The 22,954-nt window shown below is 46.8% G+C and overlaps 1 protein-coding gene and 1 pseudogene across 3 annotated transcripts in view; both read right to left on the bottom strand.

Moving 5' to 3' along the window:
- LOC147700532 (uncharacterized) overlaps positions 1-22,954 on the bottom strand; it is a 65,323-nt pseudogene that overhangs the window by 33,352 nt on the left and 9,017 nt on the right. The window lies entirely within an intron of this gene.
- The window catches only part of LOC147700533 (uncharacterized), a 140,829-nt gene continuing 133,988 nt past the window's right edge, over positions 16,114-22,954 (bottom strand). The window contains exon 4 of one of the 2 annotated variants that reach the window (XM_086929685.1): positions 16,114-18,599. In XM_086929685.1, coding sequence (XP_086785811.1) covers positions 16,747-18,599 — 1,853 coding nt within the window. In that variant the 3' untranslated portion in view covers positions 16,114-16,746. Of the gene's footprint in view, positions 19,354-22,954 lie in introns of both variants that reach the window. The other variant, XM_086929684.1, reaches the window with a different exon arrangement.

Raw genomic sequence — 22,954 nt, forward strand, 5'->3', positions numbered from 1 at the left:
CAGATCAAATTGCATGGTAGAACAAATGAACCGCATGATCAAAAAAAGTATTCAAAGAGCAGAAATAAATCACGTTCCCATTGCAGATGAGCTCCAAGATACCTATAGGCATACCGTACAACCCCCAACACTATCACTCGTGTGTCCCCTTTTGCTTCCCTTAAGGATAGACAACCTCAAACCAAAGTATCAGCTAATTTTTAAAAAAAAGAAAAAGGACAATTTTCAATCTCCAGAGAGCATGTGAAGGACAGAATTCATAGTCATCAGAATAAATATAAAAAGAGATATATGAACAACACTGTACTATGAATTACACCTTTGAGGTAAGGGATTGGGTGAAAATCAGACTGCCAGAAAACTAAAAAGGGGGGGTAGTCATTTCTCCAGACCAATGAAAATAAAGTGGGAAGGAAGAAATGTAGTCACATTAGAAAACGGTCAGACTTTGGGTATGGACAAACTCTCCAAATTCAAGAATATGACGCACTGGCCCATCTCAATCCCACTCACGCCTAAAAAAGATAACATAAAGAACATGTGTAGTATGGGGAAAGTTTGCAAAAGACATTGTGATGCGAAGGGTTAATAGTTTGAACAGTGTAGATGAGCGGTAATACATGCAGATAAATGTGAGCAGTACCAAAGGTTCAGACTGTCACATCTAAGCTTGTTTTTCAGCAATCCGCAGACGTGACTGTCTACAGCTGGTGTGATAAGAAGGTACGGGAAGCGGGAAGTGTGGGAGAGAGTCATCCAAAGGTTATGTTGACCCTGAGAGGAGTTCAGGAAAAAGCCAGGAGCGTTAGGGCAACCAAAGGATACATTCTGATAACCAAGTTAGAAATTGCAAGAAAGGAACAGAATATGACATAAGCCAAGCTTCAGGATATTTAAAGACAGAGATGCGTGCAAGGGAGCTGAAGCTCGTGTATTGGGTTGTGTTGTTCCTTGGCTGTGACGCTCGAGAATGAGAGGGACTCGAGAGTAAGGAAAAGGGCTTCCCAGCACTATGGATGAGTTAAGTTCCACCTAGGGATGATGGGCCTTTATTTCACTGCTTTATGCTATTAATTAAGACAGCAGGTTCATATTTGTAAGCAAATGTATTGTGCTTTATTTTGATTCTTGTGTCTATAAGACTGTTTTGAAAATTCCATTGTAATGTAATATCCACTGTGCATTTCATAGCCAGTTGGTTAATGCTGTTTTACAAGTCAAGAACAAGGGAATGGTATTTCAACTGTTACATGGCTTTCAATTAGGTATTTAACACTGAGCAGCTAAGCTGCCATAATGTTATTTCAGTGAACATTATTCTTGTGTATATTTTGTTTAAATTTGTTTATTGGGTTTTTGTTTGCATTTTACAACCAACATAGCAGTGATTATACGGTACAGTAATACATGACCATAGGTACATTGTTCCAAGAAAAGCGCTCAGTGTTCTGCTCCCTTCTGTAGTCTTGTGTCCATCGACCACACCTAACCACGTGATCTATTAGCGTTTACCTCATGATCCCCTACAGGGTCGGCTGTTCACCCCTGAGCAAAGCTAAGACTGTCCGTGGTGAGTGGTCTGCTTTTCTCGGTATGGTAGTGACCTCATGGTGTAGCAACTGGTATGTGGTCGTCTCAGGGAGCGCCAACAGTGTCGACGCGGGTCACAGCTTCATGTGTTAACGTGACATCGTCATCTATAGGTCTTCTCAATGCATCTGTCGTGGGGGGGATTACTCCCTCCACACTGAACTTTCTAACTCTTTAAAAAAAACTGTTGGGGGTAAACTTGGTGGGGTGAGGGGGGAAGGCTAGGGGGGGTGCGGATGGTGAGTCACTGCACTGGAGCGTTGTGTCGGCGCTCCTGGGGCACGTGATATAATATTGTGCGTGGAGTCGGTGTTGCGTGTCAGGTTGCTAGGGTTGCGGGCGCGGTGTCTGACGTTGTGTGGGTAGTGTCTGTGGCTGTATGATTGAGGTGCGGAGGCTGTTGTGGCTATTCGTGTCTGGGTCTGCGAGGCCGTAGGTGACTCTGGGGGGCATGTTGCCTGTGTAAATTTGTACATTAACTGGGTCCAATCGAGGGATATGGAGTGTTTGCGGTGACCCCTCACCTCCTCCTCCCGGAGTATCTCCTCCTCTGCTTTGCCCCACTTGTGCACTGCGCCTATCCACGCTGCTTCTGGTGGTCCCAAGGGGGACCTCCAATGCATAGCTATTCCCCGTTTTGCCAAAAGAATGGCTAGTGAGAGGAAACAATACTGTACTTTCTCGGTCTTCCGCCTGCGGAAAATCCCGAGCGCGCATGCTTCCCATGTGGACATGGTTGTGATGGCAGTAACCTCTTCAAGGACTCGATGGACTGTGCTCCAGAATCCTTGGAGTGTGGGGCAGTCCCAGAACATATGTCTGAAGTCCGTTCCGGGGATGTGACATCGGGGGCACTCAAAGTGTGTGTCGGGAAAGAAGCGCTGTAGTCGGTGTGGCGTGAGGTAGGCTCTATGGAGGATGTTGAATTGTATGTTACGGAATCTGGCATTTCTGGATACTTTTTTGGGGTATTCCAGGGCAGTGCTCCACTCTTTGCCGTGGACCACCCTGCCGATGTCCGTCTCCCACCTCTGGTGTAAGGGTTGGAGGGACGGGAGGAGCAGAGTACGTATCGCCTTATAGAGCCAAGTTATCAGGTGTCGTCCAACTCCAATATGTAAGATTGCGTGTATCACTGGGTGCGTCGCGGGCTCCCCTGTGTCCGTATTCCAGTGCCTATGACTGCTATCTATTAATTGCCTATGGAGTAAGTATTGCCCAGGGGGGAGTTCATATTGCTCCATCATCTGATCGAATGTTTTGAGCTGTCCCTCTTCAAATAATGCCTTCACCTCTGTGACTGATAATTCTGTCCAGACACGAAGTGTTCCCTGTGTGTAATATGTGTCTCCTCGTGGAAAGCCTACCAGTTGGAGCAAGGGCGAGTATGGCGGCTGTGTTTTGGACATACGGTGGATGCGCATCATGCAGGTGCGGGCGATGGACATCTGCAGGGGGCGCATCCGTATAGGTTTAGTGCCCGGTAGCAACATTCAATGGAGCGCTGGTTGTGACATAAGACCGTCGGCAGTGATGGCTTCTCCCATGTGACGCCCCGCCGTCCAGTAGGAGAGCCATTGCAGTTGGGCCGCCAGGAAGTACGCCTCGAAGGCTGGTGCTCCCAGTCCCCCCTCTGTGGTGGGTAGGTAAAGGGTAGACAATGCTACTCGCCGCCGTCCTCCGCCCCATACCAGCTCCGTGAGGAGGCTGTTCAGTTCTTTAAAGAACGATCGTGGTGGAACCACTGGGAAATTCGCGAAATGGTATAGTAGTCTGGGGACCATAACCATTTTTGCCAGGGCCACTCGGCCGATAGGTGCCAGCGGTAGCGTTTTCCAAAAGGTCACTGCTGACCATAGTCCGGCTAGGACTTTACGATGATTTCCCTCGTAAAAGTCCTCAGGGGGGTGGTACAGTCGAACTCCCAGATAGCGTGGGACCTCTGCGTTCCATGCAAGTGACCGGGCGCCTATCTGGGCTTCAAATGGGGCCATGCGGGAGCTCAACGGGTACAACAAGGACTTCCCCCAGTTTACCTTAAGGCCCGAAATGTTCGCAAATTCCTCCAGCGTCGTCCAGATGCGGGTCAGGTCGCTTTTAGCATCCCTAACGTATATTAGAAGGTCATCTGTGTATAGGGACACGCAGTGCCATGTGGGTGCCAGGGGAATTCCCCAGTCTTCGCGCTCCTGGTACAGGAGAACTGCCAGGGGTTCAACCGCAAGGGCGAACAGGAGGGGTGACAGCGGGCACCCCTGTCTGGTCCCTCTCTCCACCACAAACTCCAGGGAAATGTAACTTCCCATCCGGACCCTAGATGTGAGTTGCGTATACAGGAGCCTGGTGTATGCTGTCAGGCGCGGGTCAAAGTTGTTCTTCCTGAGGACCTCGAACAGGTATGGCCATAGGAGGGTGTCGAACGCCTTTTCAAGGTCTAATATGAGGCAGGCCGCGTTCGGAAACCGATCGCGTGTCGTGTCCTGAACATGGAATAATCTGCGAAGGTTGTGAGACGTGTTGCGGTTTGGCACAAACCCACTCTGGTCGGGATGGACCAGTTAGGGTGTGACCTGGGCATATCTGTCTGCTAGCATTTTGCCTAAGAGTTTGCAGTCCGCATTGAGTAACGTGATCGGTCTGTAGGACGACGGGAGCTTGGGGTCCCTGTGTGGTTTCAGAAATATGACTATTACTGACTCCCTGAGGGAACTTGGCAAGATCCCTATCTTGAGCGCGTCCTCAAACATAATGGCCAGTCGTGGGATTAGGTGAGTCAAGAATGTACAATAGTATTCGAGAGGGAAGCCGTCCATTCCTGGGGCCTTGTTCCTGGCAAGTGTTCCTATCGCTTTTTTAATCTCGGCAATACTTATTTTGTGGTCCAGGTCCTTCTGAACGTCTGGCGAGATCGGGGGGAGTGGCAGGGTGAGGAAGAAATTGTCTATCGCGTGGAGGTCTTCCTGTCTCGATGCTTGATGTGTGGAATACTTGCATGATTGCGAGTTGGGAGGTTTGGAGCCAACCAGTCTGATCTTTGATTTCTGTGATGGGTTTTAGGTCGGGGTCCTGCCGAGCTAACCACGCTAGAAGCGTTCCCCCCCTGTTGCCCTCTCGGTGTACCCTGGCTGCATAGGTCCTGAAGTTATATTTACGTAAATCCCGCAGTGTTTCCGCGTACTTTGTTTTGGCCTCGGCCACTCTCTCCTGGGCTGCCTCACCACGGTTGTTCGCTTTTAGCAGGGTTGCTAATGCGCATTCTGCATCTTGGAGCGCGCGCTCTAGGATCTTACGCACTCCCACCACCTGTTGTATACAGTGGCCCCTCGCCGTCACTTTATGTGTGTCCCATTCTATGAGCCTGGAGGATGCCGTCCCTGTGTTTATGATTAAATGTTCCTGCAGGTGTGTCCCGTGATCGTGTGTGAATGCCTGGTCCGTGAGGCATTCCCGAGGGAGTTTCCATGTTGGCACTGAGGGGTGGGGTGGTTTCCATCTAAGTGTCAGTACGTGGGCGTCGTGGTTGGAAAGAACCCTCCCAAGATAGTCTGCGTGTTGTGCTTTAGTGTGCAGAGTTGACGAGCATAGGAATCTATCTAGACGTACTCGGAGGTCATGTGGAATGGAATAGAATGAATACAGTTTCGTGGTAGGGTGCAGTGCTCTCCATGTGTCAGTCAATGCCCAGTGTTGCACCCAGGTATTAAAAAATTCAGTTTGTTTGTAAAGCGGTGAGTGTGCTGGCGGGGGGCGGGATCAATCGAGGGTCGTGTCCAGGACACAGTTGTAATCCCCTCCTAGTATCCAGGGGGCATGGGTGTGGTGTGCCAGTATTGTCTTGAGGCGGTTCCAAAATACATTCTGTTCTGCATTAGGGGCGTAGATGCTGCCTATCAGAACCGAATGTCCGTCCAACTGCCCCTCCAGTAGCACATAGCGCCCCTCCTTATCCACCGCCCTGGTTTACTCTGTGAATGGGACGCCGGGCCTAACCCATATCAATGTCCCTCTAGCAAATGCAGAATACCCTGTGGCACATACTATGCCCCTCCACTTTCTTTGTAGGCGTCCAACCTCCGTCGTCGTCAAGTGGGTCTCTTGTAAGAGGGCTATATGCGCCTTCTGTCTTTTTAGGTAAGCATAGACAGGGTAGCGCTTACTCGCCGTGTGTAGACCTCTGACATTTAGCGTGATGAATGTAATGTCTGTGTTAGGGGTTTTAGTCATGTGCGGTAGCGAGTCGTGTAAGTCGGTGCTTCCCCACCTCGCGGTCCATGATCAAAGCCATACCCGCCCGCACACTCCCTCCACATAGTTGTATTCAGAGATTCGTCATACGCACCCGCCGAGGTATTAGGGGTGAATGGAAGAGGGGGCAAAGAAAGAACAATGTTCAGGAAACAGTCCCAACAAAGGGGAGCTACTGCTTGGCACAATAAGTCCAAACCATACATCTCGTACTGTCTCTAGTTTGTTTGGTTTGGGATGTGGGGTGGCGTCGCTGTCGTGGGCTCAGGGTCGGGCTGCCCGCAGCGTTGTGTCTCCGTGAGTGTGCTCGCAGCTGCCATTGCCTGGAGAGTCACGATGTCCTCCATTGGCCATCCCGTTGGAGTGCCTCGGTCTTACCACCTTCTGTGTTGATCGCCGATCAGATGAGCGTGTCTGCCGTCTGCTGGGTCACCAGTGGCAGGGAAGCTGATCCCTCTCTGGAGGTGCGGATGTCGCTCTGATCCTCGTCATCCGATGTGAAGATGTGGGGGCCACGGCCCTCTTCCAGATCGACGTCCGTCTGCCGGACTTCTGTCGCCGCCTGCAGGGCCTTCCGTCGATCCACTATAATCTGCTCCAGGTCTGGGGAATGTCTGGTGGTGGGTGTCCCTGGGCGTTTCAGCTGCTTGAGGGTGACTTTCTTGGAACGCAGCCTTCGCCTGTTGGATGAGGTGCGTGATGGAGTAGCTCCCCGCTCTGGCAGGTCCTGGCCATGAAGGTCTAGCCATTGTCTCGCCTCCGCTGGGTCCGAAAAGAAGTGTGTTGAGCCTTCATGAATGATTTTGAGGCGGCCGGGAATAGGAGGGCGTACTGTATCTGGTGCTGTCGTAGGGATTGTTTCACCACCTGGAAGGTGGCGCGTTGGCGTTGCACTGCTTGGGAGTAGTCCGGGAACACCATCAAGCGTTTGTCTTCCACCCTGAGTTTCTTTGATTTGCCTGGCCGCCCGCAGGATCGTGTCTCTATGTTGGTAGTGTAACAGTTTTAGTAGAAACGGCCTGGGTGGCGAGCCCGCGGGCGGACGTCGGGCCGGAACTCTATGCGCTCTCTCCACTGAGAAGAACGGCGTGAGGTCTTGAGTTCGGGTGAACGTTTTTATCCATGTTTCAATGTATTGGATGGGGTCTGTCCCTTCCACTCCTTCCGGTAAGTTGAGCAAGCGTATGTTGCTCCGGCGGGAGCGACCCTCCAAATCGTCTGCCTTGCGTTCTAGAAAGCTGACTTTGTCCTGCAGTTCTTTAATGGCTTTCTGGTTTGAGTGGACCTGCGGTTTTCAATTCCTGCAACGTTTGATCCTCTTGATGCACCCTGTCTGCCAGCTTCCTGTGGTCATCTCGCAGGAGAGTGATGTCCGAGGCGAGTTCCCCAAATTTGCTCTCCATGGGCATCCAGGAATGTTCAATGGCGGCCAACACTTTGGTTTGGTTGACATGTCCATCTCCTGCGGTGGCCCCCCGGTGCTCGGCTTACCCGAGGGGCCCGGGGAAGGCGAACGCCTCTGGGCCGGGGCCGGCGTCGTGGCCACTGTCCGCTGAGGTCTTCCCATTGGTGATTTGAGTGGCCGGGTGGCTCAGTGGGGTCTGCCAGGGACGTCGCGGCCTGTCTTCACTCCCCTCGTGGGTCTTTGCTCCCCCGTGGGTCGTGCCTGTTGTGGTAGTGTCGCTCCTGTATTCACCCGGCTCTGGGCGTGTGTCTCCGTTCAGTGGAATCCTCCCCATCAGGCCCCCCCACCGGGCCGTCCAGATGTCGCCGACTCGGATAAGCTGGAAGGCTAGTCGCCGCGCTCTTTCGTGGGCCTGTGGCAGCGGAGCTCCAACACTGGGTGTCTCAGGAGGGCTCTGAAGGGCCAGGTACTGGGTCAAAGTTCTCGTCGCGTGGGGTGCCCGGTGTTCTCCGGATGGGTTGGGGGGGTCGCCTCCGTCCGATGTGCACTCCCTCAGTGACGCACTCTCTGCGGCTCCGCGGCTCTCCGGGGGGGGTGACACAGATGTTCCTCTGCTTCCCCAATTTCCCCTGGGGGCTGCCGGGGGCCGTAGTGTCGACAACAGTGTGCAGGGCCGTTCAGATGGGCGGAGTGCAGTCAGGGACCACCAGCACTGAGGGCGCGGGTACGTCCTCGCCAGTGCCGTCGCTGGTGGCTGTGATGTCCTCGGGGTGTCTCCTGTGGTCCTTAAGAGCGACTTCCCCGTTCCTCGGATGTCAAATGCCTCACCTTCTGGCCCCCCGGCAGGGCAAGCTGGATGGCGCCATTTTGAGGGGTCTTGCGTGCCTGTTAGCGCGTGACATTGCGGGTCCCCATTCGTAGTTCCGTGACCTCGGTGGCGGCAAGGACGCATTCAGGGATGCTCGTGGGGGTGTATTTAGGAGCCCCACTCCCAGGGATCAGTTCTCCCGCCGTCGTCAGTGCCGTGAGTTCCTCAAGTCCGTTTGCCCACCCGGGTGGGCTGGGGTTAGGGAAGGCTCACCCTCGTCCGGGTCTCGCCCCTTAAGGCCGCGTAACTCCGGTCGCCGGGGTGGCAGCACTCACCGGGCTGTCGGGGCAGCTCTCAGAGCGTAGCAGGAACCATGGGCAGTAATACCGGGAGGTAGGCATCGGGAACACAGGTCCTCCTGGCTCAGTTGCTGGGCGCCGCCATTTTAGGTGGACCCCGGCGGCGGTCGCTGTCCGTCATCCCGGGCCCGTATCTGGAGCGTGGTCGTGTTCCGAGGCATCGGGGGTGTCCCCGGGAGTCTCTCACCAGAGCCGTATGCTTGTCATGGTAGTTTTAGCTGTGGTACATATTCGTGTTGCGGGCAGCCGACCGGAGCACTAGAGAAGTGCGTCCGCCATCTTGGGTGGCTCGGCCACGCCCCGTCCATTATTCTTGTGTATATGATCATAGTTTCTTTTAGTGAACCTGACCATTTGATTGTTATTATAAAAATGTATCAAATTACCTTGCTTTAATTCTAATCCATATATTTACTTTACTATTTCATTAAAGCTGATTTGTATACACTATTGATCTATTGCTCCTCATTGAGTGACCTTATTGACTTATATTCGAATATTTGGATTGAGTGACAGCTGTAAGTCCACTACAGTACAATAGCCCAGAAACACATAAAATAAAAAGAATAAGACATACACCTGTTTGGCACAAAGACTTCAAAATGTATTAATTCCTTCCACATTCTATGTATATACTATGTAATATTGTTATTTATTTCGTCTTATAAGATATTTGTATGTTTTTTCTCCTTTCAGGCTAGGGGGTCTACAGTATCCCTCTCAAAGTAGCTTAGAATATTGTTTTTTTTATAGTTTTTGATTGTTGTCTATCAACTTTTGCATTGATAAGGAGATGTGTTGTAATTCACCTGCATTCAGGTGTGGATTGTTCCACTTTCCTTCCTCCCGTTATTCTCCGTCACTATTCCCCCCCCCTCTTCCCGACCCTATGGAATCTTCCTGTATTGAAGAACACTGAACGAACCTTTCATGTGGTTGACTGTTGCTCTGACAGAAGAGTTGATGGTGATATGTTTAAACTCATTCTGCTGCTGAACTTTCATGACTTGTTACAACAGGGTGTTACCCCGAAACAGGTCCCAAGATGCTTGTTTCTGGTCCAGGGAAGACCTGACCTGGCTTGGAAGTTCGGGCTGGACGGTTGCCATGAGGCACAGGGTCCAGACTTATTTGCACATGGGTGGATCTGAACTGGGGTGGCAAAGTGAGCTTAAGAACGATGATGGATTTAACCCAGATCCGTGACTGAGGGTGAGTGTCTGAAAAGTTTCTGCGCTCCGTCCATCATCTCTTTGTGTTTGCACCAGCGATGTCATTTAACAGATAATGAGTGTTATAATAGGTGAGGTCATAAGCAGTGCATTTTGGGGGGCTACAATATAGTTAGACCAGTGAAGTTGAACTGGCGAATTTCTGAGTTTTATTTTTGTTTTTTAAGCATTATTTCTCAAATTAGTACAAGGCCTCACTATTACATCACTTTGTCTTATATGTATATACATACACACACCCCCTCTCATGATCCCTATAAATTGCAAACACACATAGTTCTTCATATTTTATATTTTACAACAGTTAGTAGTTTATTATGCATTATCTGTGCATAAACTTTATGCATCAGAAATATAGTAATTATTAAGGTATTAGAAGTCGTATTATGCAGCAGTCCCACGGTCAGCAACCAAACATCTCTACAGAAACAAAAAGCAGTAACATATCTCAAAGAAATCAAACAAAGATGCAAAAGAAATGGAAAAGCAAACACAGTGTGTTCCTTTTGCTATATTATGTGCGAGTCTGTCAGCAATGCTTTATGGTTACTGTACATACAGAAAGCAGACAGGGGTGTCATAAACTGTACAGAGGCCTCTAGACCTGGTAAGAAAAGACAAATTGCAGGAGATAACACACGGATTCTACCTTGAAAAGAGAAGACTAGATAGCATGTTTTGTAAGTTTGATTAAAGAACCATTACATGAAAACTGCCACTAAGCATCAGAGCTCATTACAGAGGTCACTGAATACTGTGAAACAAAATGAACAAGACACATCAGTGACATCTCAAACCCTGCAAGAGAACAGATATCCATACGAAGGTTAAAGGTGGAAGCGATCCAAGTCAGATGCCCTTTATTATCAAGACATAGGGCTGGATTTAAATCTTGGCGGGAACCTTATGGGATTTATATTTTGGTGGACGGGATATCTGTCACTTTTGTGACGAAGTAACCCGTCCCTAAGATCTAAATCAGACCATTGCTTGATCAGTTCAAACATTTACCAAACTGATCAAAAGAACGACATGCATGTTATAGATTACCAATGTAGTACCGCACTGTATTACAATGTATTGGTCCACATTGTTCATACTTACAGGGATTAATCAAGTTAATGGATTAAGACATTTCAAATGTTGCCATCCTCAATAAAATATGTTTTAGGTTTCATACTATTATTTATATACTTTGTTGTGAGTTCTACTATTCTATTCCATAAAAGCTTGTTTTGTGGTAAGTTTGACAAATAAACTCTTTTTGTTACTTAATTATTTTGTTAATAAATAATTATAGCCTCAAAAGAGAACAGATTATGGCAAATCACATAAGTTTGAAGCTATTAGTAGAGAGGATGCCATAACTAGGCATCCTGTTTTGCTCCTTCCAGACACCTTCATGCACGGTTGCCAGTGGAAGAGGCAAAGTGGCTGCAATGGGCTTTTGGAGTCAGTGGATTCACCGGTCTATCACATGGTACGGTCTACAAATGCTCAAATATGGAATGCTTTCCCAGAAGAATGTTGACATTATTAATCACCTCTTAATTTCTACCACTCAAATCGAGTAGTTTAATTGTAGATGAATCGGAATGCTTTCTTCTGTCCAATGAGGATTCTCTTTTGAAAAGCAAGAGTAATGTAAGGAAAATAATTGTCACATACAATGTAAACTTTCCTAACTTTTGTGAAGGAAAGTTTCAATTCTATTAAGAACACAGAAGCAAGGATTATGCTAAACTTTCTTCCTTTATTTGAGCTCAGCAGCCATTAAACCATCATAACCTTACAACTCAGGACTACAGTTCCCATGAATCCATGCCCAGAACTTTCCAATTCACCAATCACATCAGCCTCCACACAAGACCATCTCCAAGGAACAGCACTTCGTCTTTCTTTGTGCGAGAGCCTGAACAATAACAGTTTCTCAATGGTGATTTCACTTCTGTTCATCTCCTAGAAAAACAAGTACACAATTACCACAGCGAGCCATGGCAAACGATACAACAAAGCAGTTGCTGCATAAAACATATTAGAAAACCATGTATTAAACGACATGCAATGTCACAACCTGGAGACCATCACAAATCGATAAGTGTTGAAAATTGGTAAGATATACCCATCCTAACGGAATGCTCGTAGGGTACCAGGAAGGGTAAACACCTGTAGTATGCCTCTCAGGCTGTGTAATCCTCGCCTCAGTGTTCGTAATAGAATTGAAACTTCCCTTCATGATAGCTTCAACATTTTACATTCTATGTCAGGACCAGAGGTTCAGATTATGCTCGTTTAACGCTACTGATTACCAATGATGACAAACCCCACACTGGCTTAACGTAAAATCTTTTAAATGCGGATTCAGACAACCAGTTAGTTACCATTAACATATCCTCCATTGTCCCTCTATCAAAAAGGCTTTGAAAGCCATGACCCCTCTCACTGTGTGGGCCCCAAACACGGAGGTATCAATGACTGCTCCTGACATTACACATGTAACCCATCCAGCAACTGTGGAAGAAGACACTGTCTTAAATGTTGTTTAGGGAGATCAGCAACTGTCTAGTACTAGCGGGTCTAATATCTTCGGTCGAATCTTTATATGCTCTGATGCGTCAAAGCAGAAACAGTTTCAAAAGGTCTGGGAAGGCCGGTTAATGAACCAACCTAGCATGGGTTTTGGTTGTTTCTGATACCATGTTGAAAATTCTACGACCCGGACATCTGACAAACGCTTACATGAAACTAAGCATAGACCCATTGCAAGCTTACCTGTTAGTACTTTCAGAGACAAAAATCTATTGTTTTGCCAGAACTCCAAGAGGGGGAGAACCACACTAACATCCCAGAGTTGTGAATACTTGCGCTCAGGCCTGAACAACCTAATCTCTCTCAGGAGGTGACAAACTCAGGGATGCTCCCCTACAGGAATCCCATTGGGGGGTTCATACCCCACTGTGATCTCTGACCTGTGTTGACGGTATGATAAGTCAAATCAACCTGTGACAATTCGGACAGGAAGTTCACCATATGCACTAAACCTTCCCCACAGGATCCAAATCCCGTCCCACACACCAACAGGACCACCTGTGCCAAGCTAAGCCATACTGTTTATTAGTTGAATCTGCCTGCGCCTTTCTGATGGGATCAAAGTCGGTTCCGATAGAGCCCCGGTTGTCCCAAACATCTCCTGTAATAACCAAGTCATCCGTTTGAGCGAGCGGTTTACTAGTAGCGGGTGTATTTTGCCCTTCACATCCATCAGAATGTTCGGATTCTGGGGAAGTAGGATTGAAGAATTTATAGAACTTCCCGGAGGAACTAGAACCGACACTTGGATCGCCCAACCCCAGTGATACTAGAATTAATGATGCCAAATGTCTCCTGCCGTGCGCTGTCGACCTGGTTATCATAGAGAATGGGGGAAATTATATACTTTGAGCTGACTCCAAACCTGCAAGAAAGCATCCACTGCTAATGCCAGACAACCAGACTCCAACTGAGGAATAGGGGAAGTTGGTGACTGAGATGCGAAATAAAGAGGCCCACTTAACAGGGGTCCCGCTTGCTCTTGACATCTGGAATATGGCTAGGTCCAGTTTCCAAGCACTGTAATCCTTCAAGTTTAGCTTCTGTAGTACCTGACATCCAGTGGTCCAGGTCCAGGTGCGATAAGTCCCTATCAAGATTCACCAGAACGTTGGACCTTGTGCAGCTGAGGTGGCTGAGTATTGCACCGTTGATAAATTATCCATCTTTAGGAGGATGGAACAGGAGACTGTCTCTTGTGAGTGACTACACTGCAAAGGCACCTGCAAGCAGTTCTAGGCATCTGATGTGCAACACTTGTTCATACTCTGAATAGGGGCCTCTGGTAGTGATAACCATGCAACAAGCCAACCGGCTAGACTAACATGCATCGGATACGATCACCATGTCCAGAACGGAGCCTATGATGACACTCCCATTCCACACCACAATGTAGTCCATCCACCACTGGAGCTCTGACCTGGCTACTTTTGATAACTGGACACTTGTAGCATAAGAGAGACCTTTTCGTAAATGAGCTTTCAAAAGTTGGAGGGCTCGACAATGTAAAGCACCAGGAAACATTGCCTTAAAAGAAGTCGCTAGAAGCCCTACTGTCCTGGGCAGATATCTGAGAAATAAGTATTCTTTGTTCAGAGTGAGTTGCAGCTCCTTTCTGATCAACAGAGTCTATGAGAAAGTCCAGAAAGCATATTGATTGTGAAAGGGTGAACTGAGATTTCTGTTAATTGATAATGAACCCGAGGTCCAGTAGCAGTGTGTGTTCCATCTCCAAAGGCTCTACGTGAGGGGAGGAGGTCCGGTGTAACAGGAAAATGTCGTCCAGGTAGATTATCAGTTTCACTCCCCTGGACCTTATAATCTGCCCACTGGTTTCAAGACCTTGGTGAAGCCCCAAGAAGCGGAAGTGAGGCCGAAAGGAAGTTCTAAGAATTCATACAGTTGGCCTGATCACTTTAATTGTAGGAACTTGTGATGCGGCATAATTTTTTTAATTGTAAAATAGAGGTCAATAATTGGAATCCAATTATCAGGAAGTAGCATGTCCCGCAGGAGATGGAGGTTCTCCATCTTGAAGTGGTAGTTAACTACCTACTCGTTGAACTCCCTCAAGTTTATCACCAGACAAAGGCCATGGTTTTTCTTTTTGACCAAGAAAAGATAGTTGATAAACCCAAGGGTGTAAAGTTGAGGGAACAATGGCTCCTTTGTGTAGTAGGGAATCACCCTCTAGAAAGATTAAGTAGCTGCCTCCTTCCGACAAACTCCGGGGTTGTACTGTAATTTTGTAAAACTCTAGAAACCTGCTAGTGTTTGTAACACTCTGGTATCCCTTGTAATTTGCCTTCATTTGGGAAGAAACATCCCCAGGCACTCTCCCACTTTTGGTTGGGAAATTGGGTATTCCTCACCTGAAGTTCCACGGGGGCATTAGTTGAACCGGAGAGTGTTCCTCGGCCCCTGCGTCTGCACCTCTGCCTGTAGACCAGAAGAAGCCTCCAAAACACTTCTGGTCTTGAAACTGGTATTGCCGGATTACTGGAACATTTGGGAGGCTGGGGAATAGGGGAGGCCAGGAGAGCACTCCCTGCCTCTAGCAGCTCCACTACAAACCTGTTTACCAAAACCTATTGTCATAGATTGCTGGGCCTCGTCCAACGAGGAAACGGCGGTAACACATTTACAAAGCTCTTTTACAAAAGGCTCTCCAAAGAGGCTGCCTTTCCCCACTGCACCAGCTTCCAAAATAGCTAGTTCCCCCAGTTTGGGGTCCATTTTGATCAGCAAGGAGCGACGTCTCTCTGTAGACTCTGTCCTTAATGAATATGGCAATAAATTTGGTAACTCACAGCAGCAGCTGAGGAGCAAAGACCCACTGCTTCAACGGCAAGCTCAATACAAAAAATAAAATGATAATACCGTTCTGTTATTATATTATTTTTTGTATTGAGCTTGCAGTTGAAGCCAGGTTAGGCTAGGGCCGGGCCGGGCTCCCTGACATCGAGGGAGGACGACTGGTGGCTGCACCTTGAATGAACACGAGAGTGTAGCCGGCCAAATGTCATGCGCACTTTGCATGTTCCACACAGGCAGTATTGTACAGCCTGGGTGGAGAACATGCACAGCCTCCTGGTCCCTCTCTGAGTGCCGAACCACGGCGCTCAGACCAATCACAACACTGCTGTAAGGCAACGTTGGGATTGGCTAGGGAATTCTGGGAGGCTGTATGCTTCCTGCTGCGGAGAAGAGGATGAAGAAGAGGCGGCGGCCGGCAGTATTCAGGTAAATGCTTTAATTTCTTTTTTTTTCCCCGTCTTTCTTCCCCCCATCCACCACCACGCTCGGTAGCAGCCAACACTGGCAACTTAAAGAGGGAGTACTAATGTACTTACAGCCAAGAACGCAGAGGAGACGTGCACCATACGCTTACACACTGCGATTGGATATGGAGATAAGCGGGACAAGAGATCAAATGTCTCCTTGATGTTGGCGCCGACTAGTGGTGCTGATGTGTAGCCAGGCTCTGCGAGCTCGCCATTGAAACGGGCCACCTGCAAAGATTGTTAGCTGGACTCCAGAAGCGCAGCGGGTCCAAGTTATAGTGCAGAGGAGCCTAAGGGCAGCTGAGAATACCTGCTGATCTCACCTGTGGTGGAGGGCATAACACATGAGGAAACCTCGACGAGTCTGCTAGTGGGTCAGTATATAAACGCTAAATTTTGGAACAAACCCACAGCTGTAAAACGGAATAACATGCCAATAAGCGCACATTAGTCACACATAAGAACATCAACAAGGAAGAGAACTCATCTGGCTGCTGAGCAACAAAGAAAGAGAAGTGCTGTTGTTTAAAGGATGCTCTTGTGTGATAGCAGCTGATGTGATTGGTTAATTGGAAAGTTCTGTACTTGGACTCATGGGAACTGTAGTCCTGCATTTTAAAGTTGTGATGGTTTAATGGCTGCTGAGATAAAAAAAGGAAGAAAGTTAAACATAATCTGCATCTCCGGTCCTGACATACAATTCTTACTACTGGGTTATTGCCTTAGAGTTATGCTACAGGTTCTATACAAATATGTAGCAACACAACTTGTATCTTGAAGATAATGCTCTTCAATATAGGAATATAAGAATAATTCAACTTTCAGTATTTCATTATAAACTGGTTCCTAATCTGTGGTCCAAGGAGCCCTGGGGGTCTGCGAGCCCTACTGAAGTGGTTCGCAATTGGTTTTACAAAATTAACCTACTTTAAAATTAACAAATTGAAATTAATAAAGTATATCCAAATAAAGAAGCAAATTAGAAAATCTGAAACTCCTTTTTATATCAGATTGTGAATTAAAGTATAATATTGAACTATTTTAGCATTTGTCTAGTACATACTTGTTTTTGCCTTTTTGTGTAATATTTTGAGGAGCAATTATTTAAATTGCTTAGACAGGGTGTCCTTGGCTTCCAATAATGACTCAGTGGAGGTCATGGATTCCAGTAAAGATTCAATGGAGGCCCACAGAAGTCAAGAGGTTAAGAACCGCTGTTCTAGCTCATTGTACTTCATATCTTTGGTATGCTTTCCATATGCTGTCTTTCATGGGAAGTAAGACATCTTTTCTGACTAAACCCTTTTCCACATTCCGTACACTTGTAACGTTTATCTACAGAATGTATATTCTCATGTTTCCTAAGATCTCCCTGAGAACTGAAGCTTTTTCCACATACAGTGCATTTGTAAGGTTTTTCGCCAGTGTGCGTCCGCTCATGGAGAGTAAGAATGAATTTACGGCTAAAGCTTTTGTCACACTCACTGCACTGATAAGGTTTTTCCCCTGTATGTGTTCTTGCATGACTAGTAAGATGGTGCGTACGCCGGAAACATTTGCCACATTCAGTGCATTGATAAGGCTTTTGCCCATTATGACAACGCATGTGGACATTAAGATTTCCTACAATACTAAAGCTTTTTCCACATTCAGCGCACTGATATGGTTTCTCACCAGTATGTATTCGCACATGTTGGGTTAGAGAAACATGATCACGGAATCTTTTCCCACATTCACTGCACTGGCATGGTTTCTCATCAGTATGTGTTTTTACATGTTGAATAAGACAGCGTTTGTCAAAAAAGCTTCTCCCGCATTCTGTACAGTGATGTATATTTTCTCTTCCTGTGTGTATAGTTTTGTGCCTAAGTAGATCCCCTCGTTGACTGTAACTTTTCCCACATTCACTGCATCGAAAGGGTTTTTCACCTGTATGAATTCTACTATGGATGCGGAGTTTAACACTAGAACTAAAATGTTTGCTACATTCTGAGCACTGATAAGGTTTCTCCCCTGTGTGCGTTCTCTCATGGACTGTGAGCCCTCCTTTCTGAGTAAAGCTTTTCTTACATTCAGAGCACTGATAAGGTTTCTCACCCGTATGCACTCTTAAATGGATGGTGAGATTCGGCTTCCACCCAAATCCTTTCCCACACTCACTGCAAATATGTAGCTTCTTACCCACATGTGTTCTTCTGGGGACAGCACTGTTTATACCATGTTTATTGGCCCGATATGGTTTTTCACCTGTGTGTTTTCTTTCATGTCTCCTCAAGTCATTTTTATCATAAAACCGTTCGCCACATTCAGTGCAATAAAAAGGTTTCTCTCCAGTATGGATTCTCTCATGTCTAATAAGAGAAGCCTTTGAGTCGAACCTTTTCTCGCATTCAGTGCACTGATATGGCTTCTCTCCTGTGTGTCTTCTTATGTGAACTTTAAGACCTCCCCTCTGGCAGAACCTTTTCCCACACTCAATGCACTGATGAGGTTTTTCCCCAGTATGTGTTTTCTCATGTTGAGTTAGACTGTCTTTAGCACTGAAACTAATGCTGCATTCGGAGCACGAGTAGGGTTTCTCGCCAGTGTGTGTTCTCTCATGGACAGAAAGCTGTCCCCGCTGACAGAATCTTTTCCCACATTCAGAGCACTGGTATGGCTTATAACCGGAATGTGTTCTCTCATGGTAGATAAGGTGGATTTTGTAATTAAACTTTTTGGCACATTCAGAGCACTGGAAGGGCTTGATACTTGCATGTATTCTTTTGTGGACGATGAGTTGGTGTTTTAACCTGAACCTTTGGCTACATTCAGAGCACTGGAAAGGCTTGCTACCTGTATGTATTCTCTCATGGACAATATATTGGTGCTTTACCCGGAACCTTTTCCCACATTCAGAGCACTGGAAGGGCTTGTCACCTGTATGTATTCGCTCATGGACAGTACGTTGGTGCTCTAACCTGAACTTTTTCCCACATTCAGAGCACTGGAAGGGCTGGTAACCTGTATGTATTCGCTCATGGATGATTAGTTGGTGCCTAAACCTGAACCGTTTGCTACATTCAGAGCACTGATGTGCTTGCTCACTCAGCGGCATCGCTTGTGTATAGTAAACTCTGTAAAGTGTGGGCATTCAGCTCTGTCGCCTATGGATGGTAAGCTCTGTCAGCAGAGAATAGTGAGCTCCGGCACTGTAGAACAGTGAGCAACCTCCGTGTGCCGTGGATACGAGGGTCTGATTCCAGAGGCAATAAGGTTCGGTCAGCTGCATATACTAAGCTCAGTCTTCTTTGGACCGTAAGTTCTATCTGCTGTGTAGAGTATGTTCACATGGATGTGGATAGTGAGTTCTGCCAACTGTGGATAGTAAGCTACGTTGGCTGTCGCTACTGAGCTCCACTGACTATGGCTTGGGAGGGCTCCTGCATAAGTGTACTCACATAATTTCACACTCGAATGCATCTTTCATGTTTAGAAAGAACTATCTGCTGGTTGAGATATTTTACCAATTAAAAAACCCAGACTGTGTTTTTTCAATATAAAGTCTAATATGTAATAGCAGGAACAATATATAGGCCAAAAGAGTTCAGAATTCATAAGATGTGTCTTGCCTCAGGGAGGTGATTCTCTGATGTGACCACTAAATTGATGGATGACTGAAACCAAGTTCACATTCTGTAAACTTCTGATCCATCAGTTCCTGATTAGGTTCCGAAAACTGGCCTCCAGTGTGGTGTCTGGTGCACCTTCACATCTTTTTCATTAAATTTTTTGCAGTGTTGGCCCTTCCGGTGATTTAACACAGGCGTCACTGTATCAGGTTCTTCTGAAGCTTTAATACCTGTTGGATTAAAATAGTTTCTCTGTTAGCTTTCTGCATGTACAAAAAAACACAAACAACATTAAAGATTTGATCTTGTGCACTATAAAGACACATGTGCATATGTTGGGAATTAGAGTCATGTTCCTGACAGGAGCACTGGGGCAGTAGGGGTCTGAAAGTCTGTGAAGTAAAATAACTTAGGAAGTTGAACAATGCCTTTTTGAAGTCGCAAAGGGTCCAATTCACAGAATCGTGCCGTTTATGATTGTAAAAAAGCATTTGTCTTAACTTCAAATTTAAATTGCGATTCAGTAACTCGTTACCAAATTACAATTTAGCTTTGCGGGCAAAAACTATTCAGCATTTGGAAAGGGCTTATTTAGAAAGTTCTGTCTAGTTACCGAATCAGATTGTTAGGTATTAATTGTCTACGACCAAATGCTGGTTGCAAAATATTATTCTTTTTCCACCACCTCCCAGGAGGTGGTAGGCCATTCATAAATAGGAATGGGCCCTAAGTCGGATGGGAACGGGACCCAAGTGGACCCATTCCGCTTTCTGAATGAGTGACAAAAACAATTTTTAAGATTAAGCAGTGATCCCATACTTACCCACATGTACAAACGTACACTTGTATTAGTTTTTTTCCAATTGCATCCAGATTTCTTTCATGGAAATGAGTTACATTTAAAAAAAGAAAAGTATATTTAAAAGCAAACCCAGACAAGGTGGTCTACTGACCTCAGCATGTCACCATCCCAGTGATGGCTGCAATTTCTAAGGGGCCGCAATTTGCGACCTAGGTAGGTCCAATTGTGACCCACTAGGAATCAGTAATTTCTGAACCGACTTATTAGTACATAGTTCAATATTTATATTAGCACACTGGTTGCAAAAATAGTGATCGCAAATTGCACCAAATATTTTGTGACCAGTTCTTAAAGCACATGGCCCCCTGAAGAAATTAACACTTAATGAGTGGCGCCATTAGTCTCCTTGCATAATATAGTCAGGTTCTTTGGCAGTTTCACAGCAGATCGCAAAACTACTGATCACAAAATAGCTGCCCAATCATTTGGACAACAAGATCCAGACCAGCAATATGGTTTGGGATCGGACAGCACCACTACAGTTCAACAGTAGCACGATACAGCCACATCATAAAGAACTCTACTTCCACATAATTGAAAACGTCAATACAAATAGAGAGAACATGACAGAGTTGAGACTCAAACAAAACAAAAGTATCTGGATATTCTGTCTGGATGTTGTTGTGCGTGGACTTATGGATGCAGAGATGTATTATTGGTTTAGCTAATATATATCTGCATACTATTTTTCTTTCGGTGTAGCTGTCACAATTGTGATATGTTAACCAAGTTCAAGCTCTATTTAACATTTTTATGTTATACTAGCAGCCCGTCCCGACGTTGTCCGGGTACGAAAAAGAATGTCTTAAATGGTTAGAATAGGCAAGGCAAAGTTTTTTTAAAAGTTCATGGCATAGTACATTTATTGTTTCATGCCACTTGCCTGTGCGGCTGCTCAGAACCCCTCTTTCTGTTGCGCGGAAGGTGAGCTTGTGCTCTGCGGTTTGTTGTCCTTTCCGCAGATGCGAACGTGTGTGTCCACTCGTGCCGACGCCCCTGATCACACTGAGGGTGTGTGCCTTAGTAGGTTCACGCACTCCCCAAAGACTTGCTTGGTGCACTTAGACGGCCCACATAGTGTCACTGCCAAACGCCACAACTCCAAGGACGCTATTCCCCCTCTCTGCAATGCTTCCGGCGTCTTTGTGAAAGCCGCGCCCCTTTCTTTATGCCTGCCCCCGGTGACAACGCCGAGGCTCACAAATGAGTGAAGCTTTGTTTTTGTTCCCGCCGCAAATACTGTGAGTGTTATCATTAATGGAGCGTGAATGGGCTTGCACAGTGAAATTAGAAGCCATTTCTTTATGCCAGCCCCGGCCCCTCTGACAACGGTGAAACCCACAAAGGCGTGAATGTTGCGCCGAGTCAATAGTGCACTTTTGAAAGCTGCGCCCCTTTTTTTGATGCCAGCCCCTTCTGCCAACGCTGAGGCCCACAAATGAGTAAAGCTTTGTTTTAGTTAGCGCGGCAAGTACTGTGAGTGTTATCAGTAATGGAGCGTGAATGTGCGCGCATATTTTATTATCGTTTTTTGTTTTGGGCCAGGCCCCTCTGACAACGGTGATGCCCACAAAGTGTAGTTTGAGACGCCCATCGCTACTTTGCCACACCCACATTACTTTGCCACGCCCATCGCTGACAGCAGAACGCCAACGCCCATAAGGGACTACTTTACCCCTAAGGTTGTTTGACCTTTCTAATGTATATGGTGGCCAGATGTATAGCCTATGTCCATCTGCTGCAACTCCCCTTTACAATGCTTTAATGGGTGTTGTGATTGGTGCTGTACTTCTCAAAGGTTTCAGCTCTCTCTTTATAATAGTAGTATAGATAATCATAAGAAAACCTGCAATGTAAGTGATGCTGAATTATCACAGTGCAACAGGTAAAAAGCACAATGTCTCTTATTGATATTACAACATGGTTTACACACAGGGCCGGACTGGTAATCGAAACCCGCCCTGTCAAAGTTCTCAGCTGGCCCCTGGGGGTGTGGTCATGGGGGATCTGGGCTAGTAGAAAGCTTTCTACTGCTTTTTGCTTTTGTTGCAGGGAACCGATATTGCAGCTGTGCTGCAAAACCGCAAGTAACAACAAGCATTTACAATGCAACGGTCTCGCCTTTGCAAAAGTTAGAGCTATTGGCATTGTAAAAGGGCAAACTTTTCATTGATGTATTGGTTTTGAAAACAGAGAAATAAATGGCATTGTCATTTACAATGCGAATAGCTTAATCTCTCGCAAATGCGAGACCTATTGCATTTGCACACACACACACACGCACACACACACACACACACACACACACAGAGCCACAAACACACACACACACACACACACAGCCACACACACAGAGCCACACACACACACACATACACAGAGCCACAGACCACGCGGCTCTTGGTGTGTCCTATCTGCATTGGCAATTATCACCCCACTCTCTGTATTCTTCCCCCGGGTGTTATTTACTTCACAGCAAGTTTGCGAAGAAAACTAGTTGAGCAAGAAAATCTCCAAAACATGTTTTTCCCCTCTCTGAGCTTGATGGAATCAGTGTGGCGGAGTTGTAGTTTTCCACACTATGACCGGGGTTTTTGGTGAGAATGTCCTTTGGGTCGCTTTTGGTGTTGCAGATGGGTGATTTTCGGGAGGGACAGGGGGGTATGTGGTGCTGTTTTCGGGGAGCGGGGGCTCTTTCTGTGGCTGCCATGCAGCACTTCCTCCTCCCGCAGCCCCCATCTTTCTTTTCTCTCTCCCTGCTCGGAGGGAGGGAGAGAGTGAGAGAGAGAGGGCAGCTGTCGGCTCCAGCCAAAGCGCTAAATGTAAATCCAGTTTCAGGAAGGGAGTTTAAGAAAGGAAGAGACGGGCCTAACGTGATAAAATGGACGACATGTTGTAGAAAGGATCTGGGAGAGGGAGAAAAATTGTTCTGAGAGAGAGAAAGGAAGGAGAAGGAGAGATGGACAGGA

Source organism: Lissotriton vulgaris, chromosome 7 (assembly GCF_964263255.1).
Source record: "Lissotriton vulgaris chromosome 7, aLisVul1.2, whole genome shotgun sequence".
Lineage (NCBI taxonomy): Eukaryota > Metazoa > Chordata > Amphibia > Caudata > Salamandridae > Lissotriton > Lissotriton vulgaris.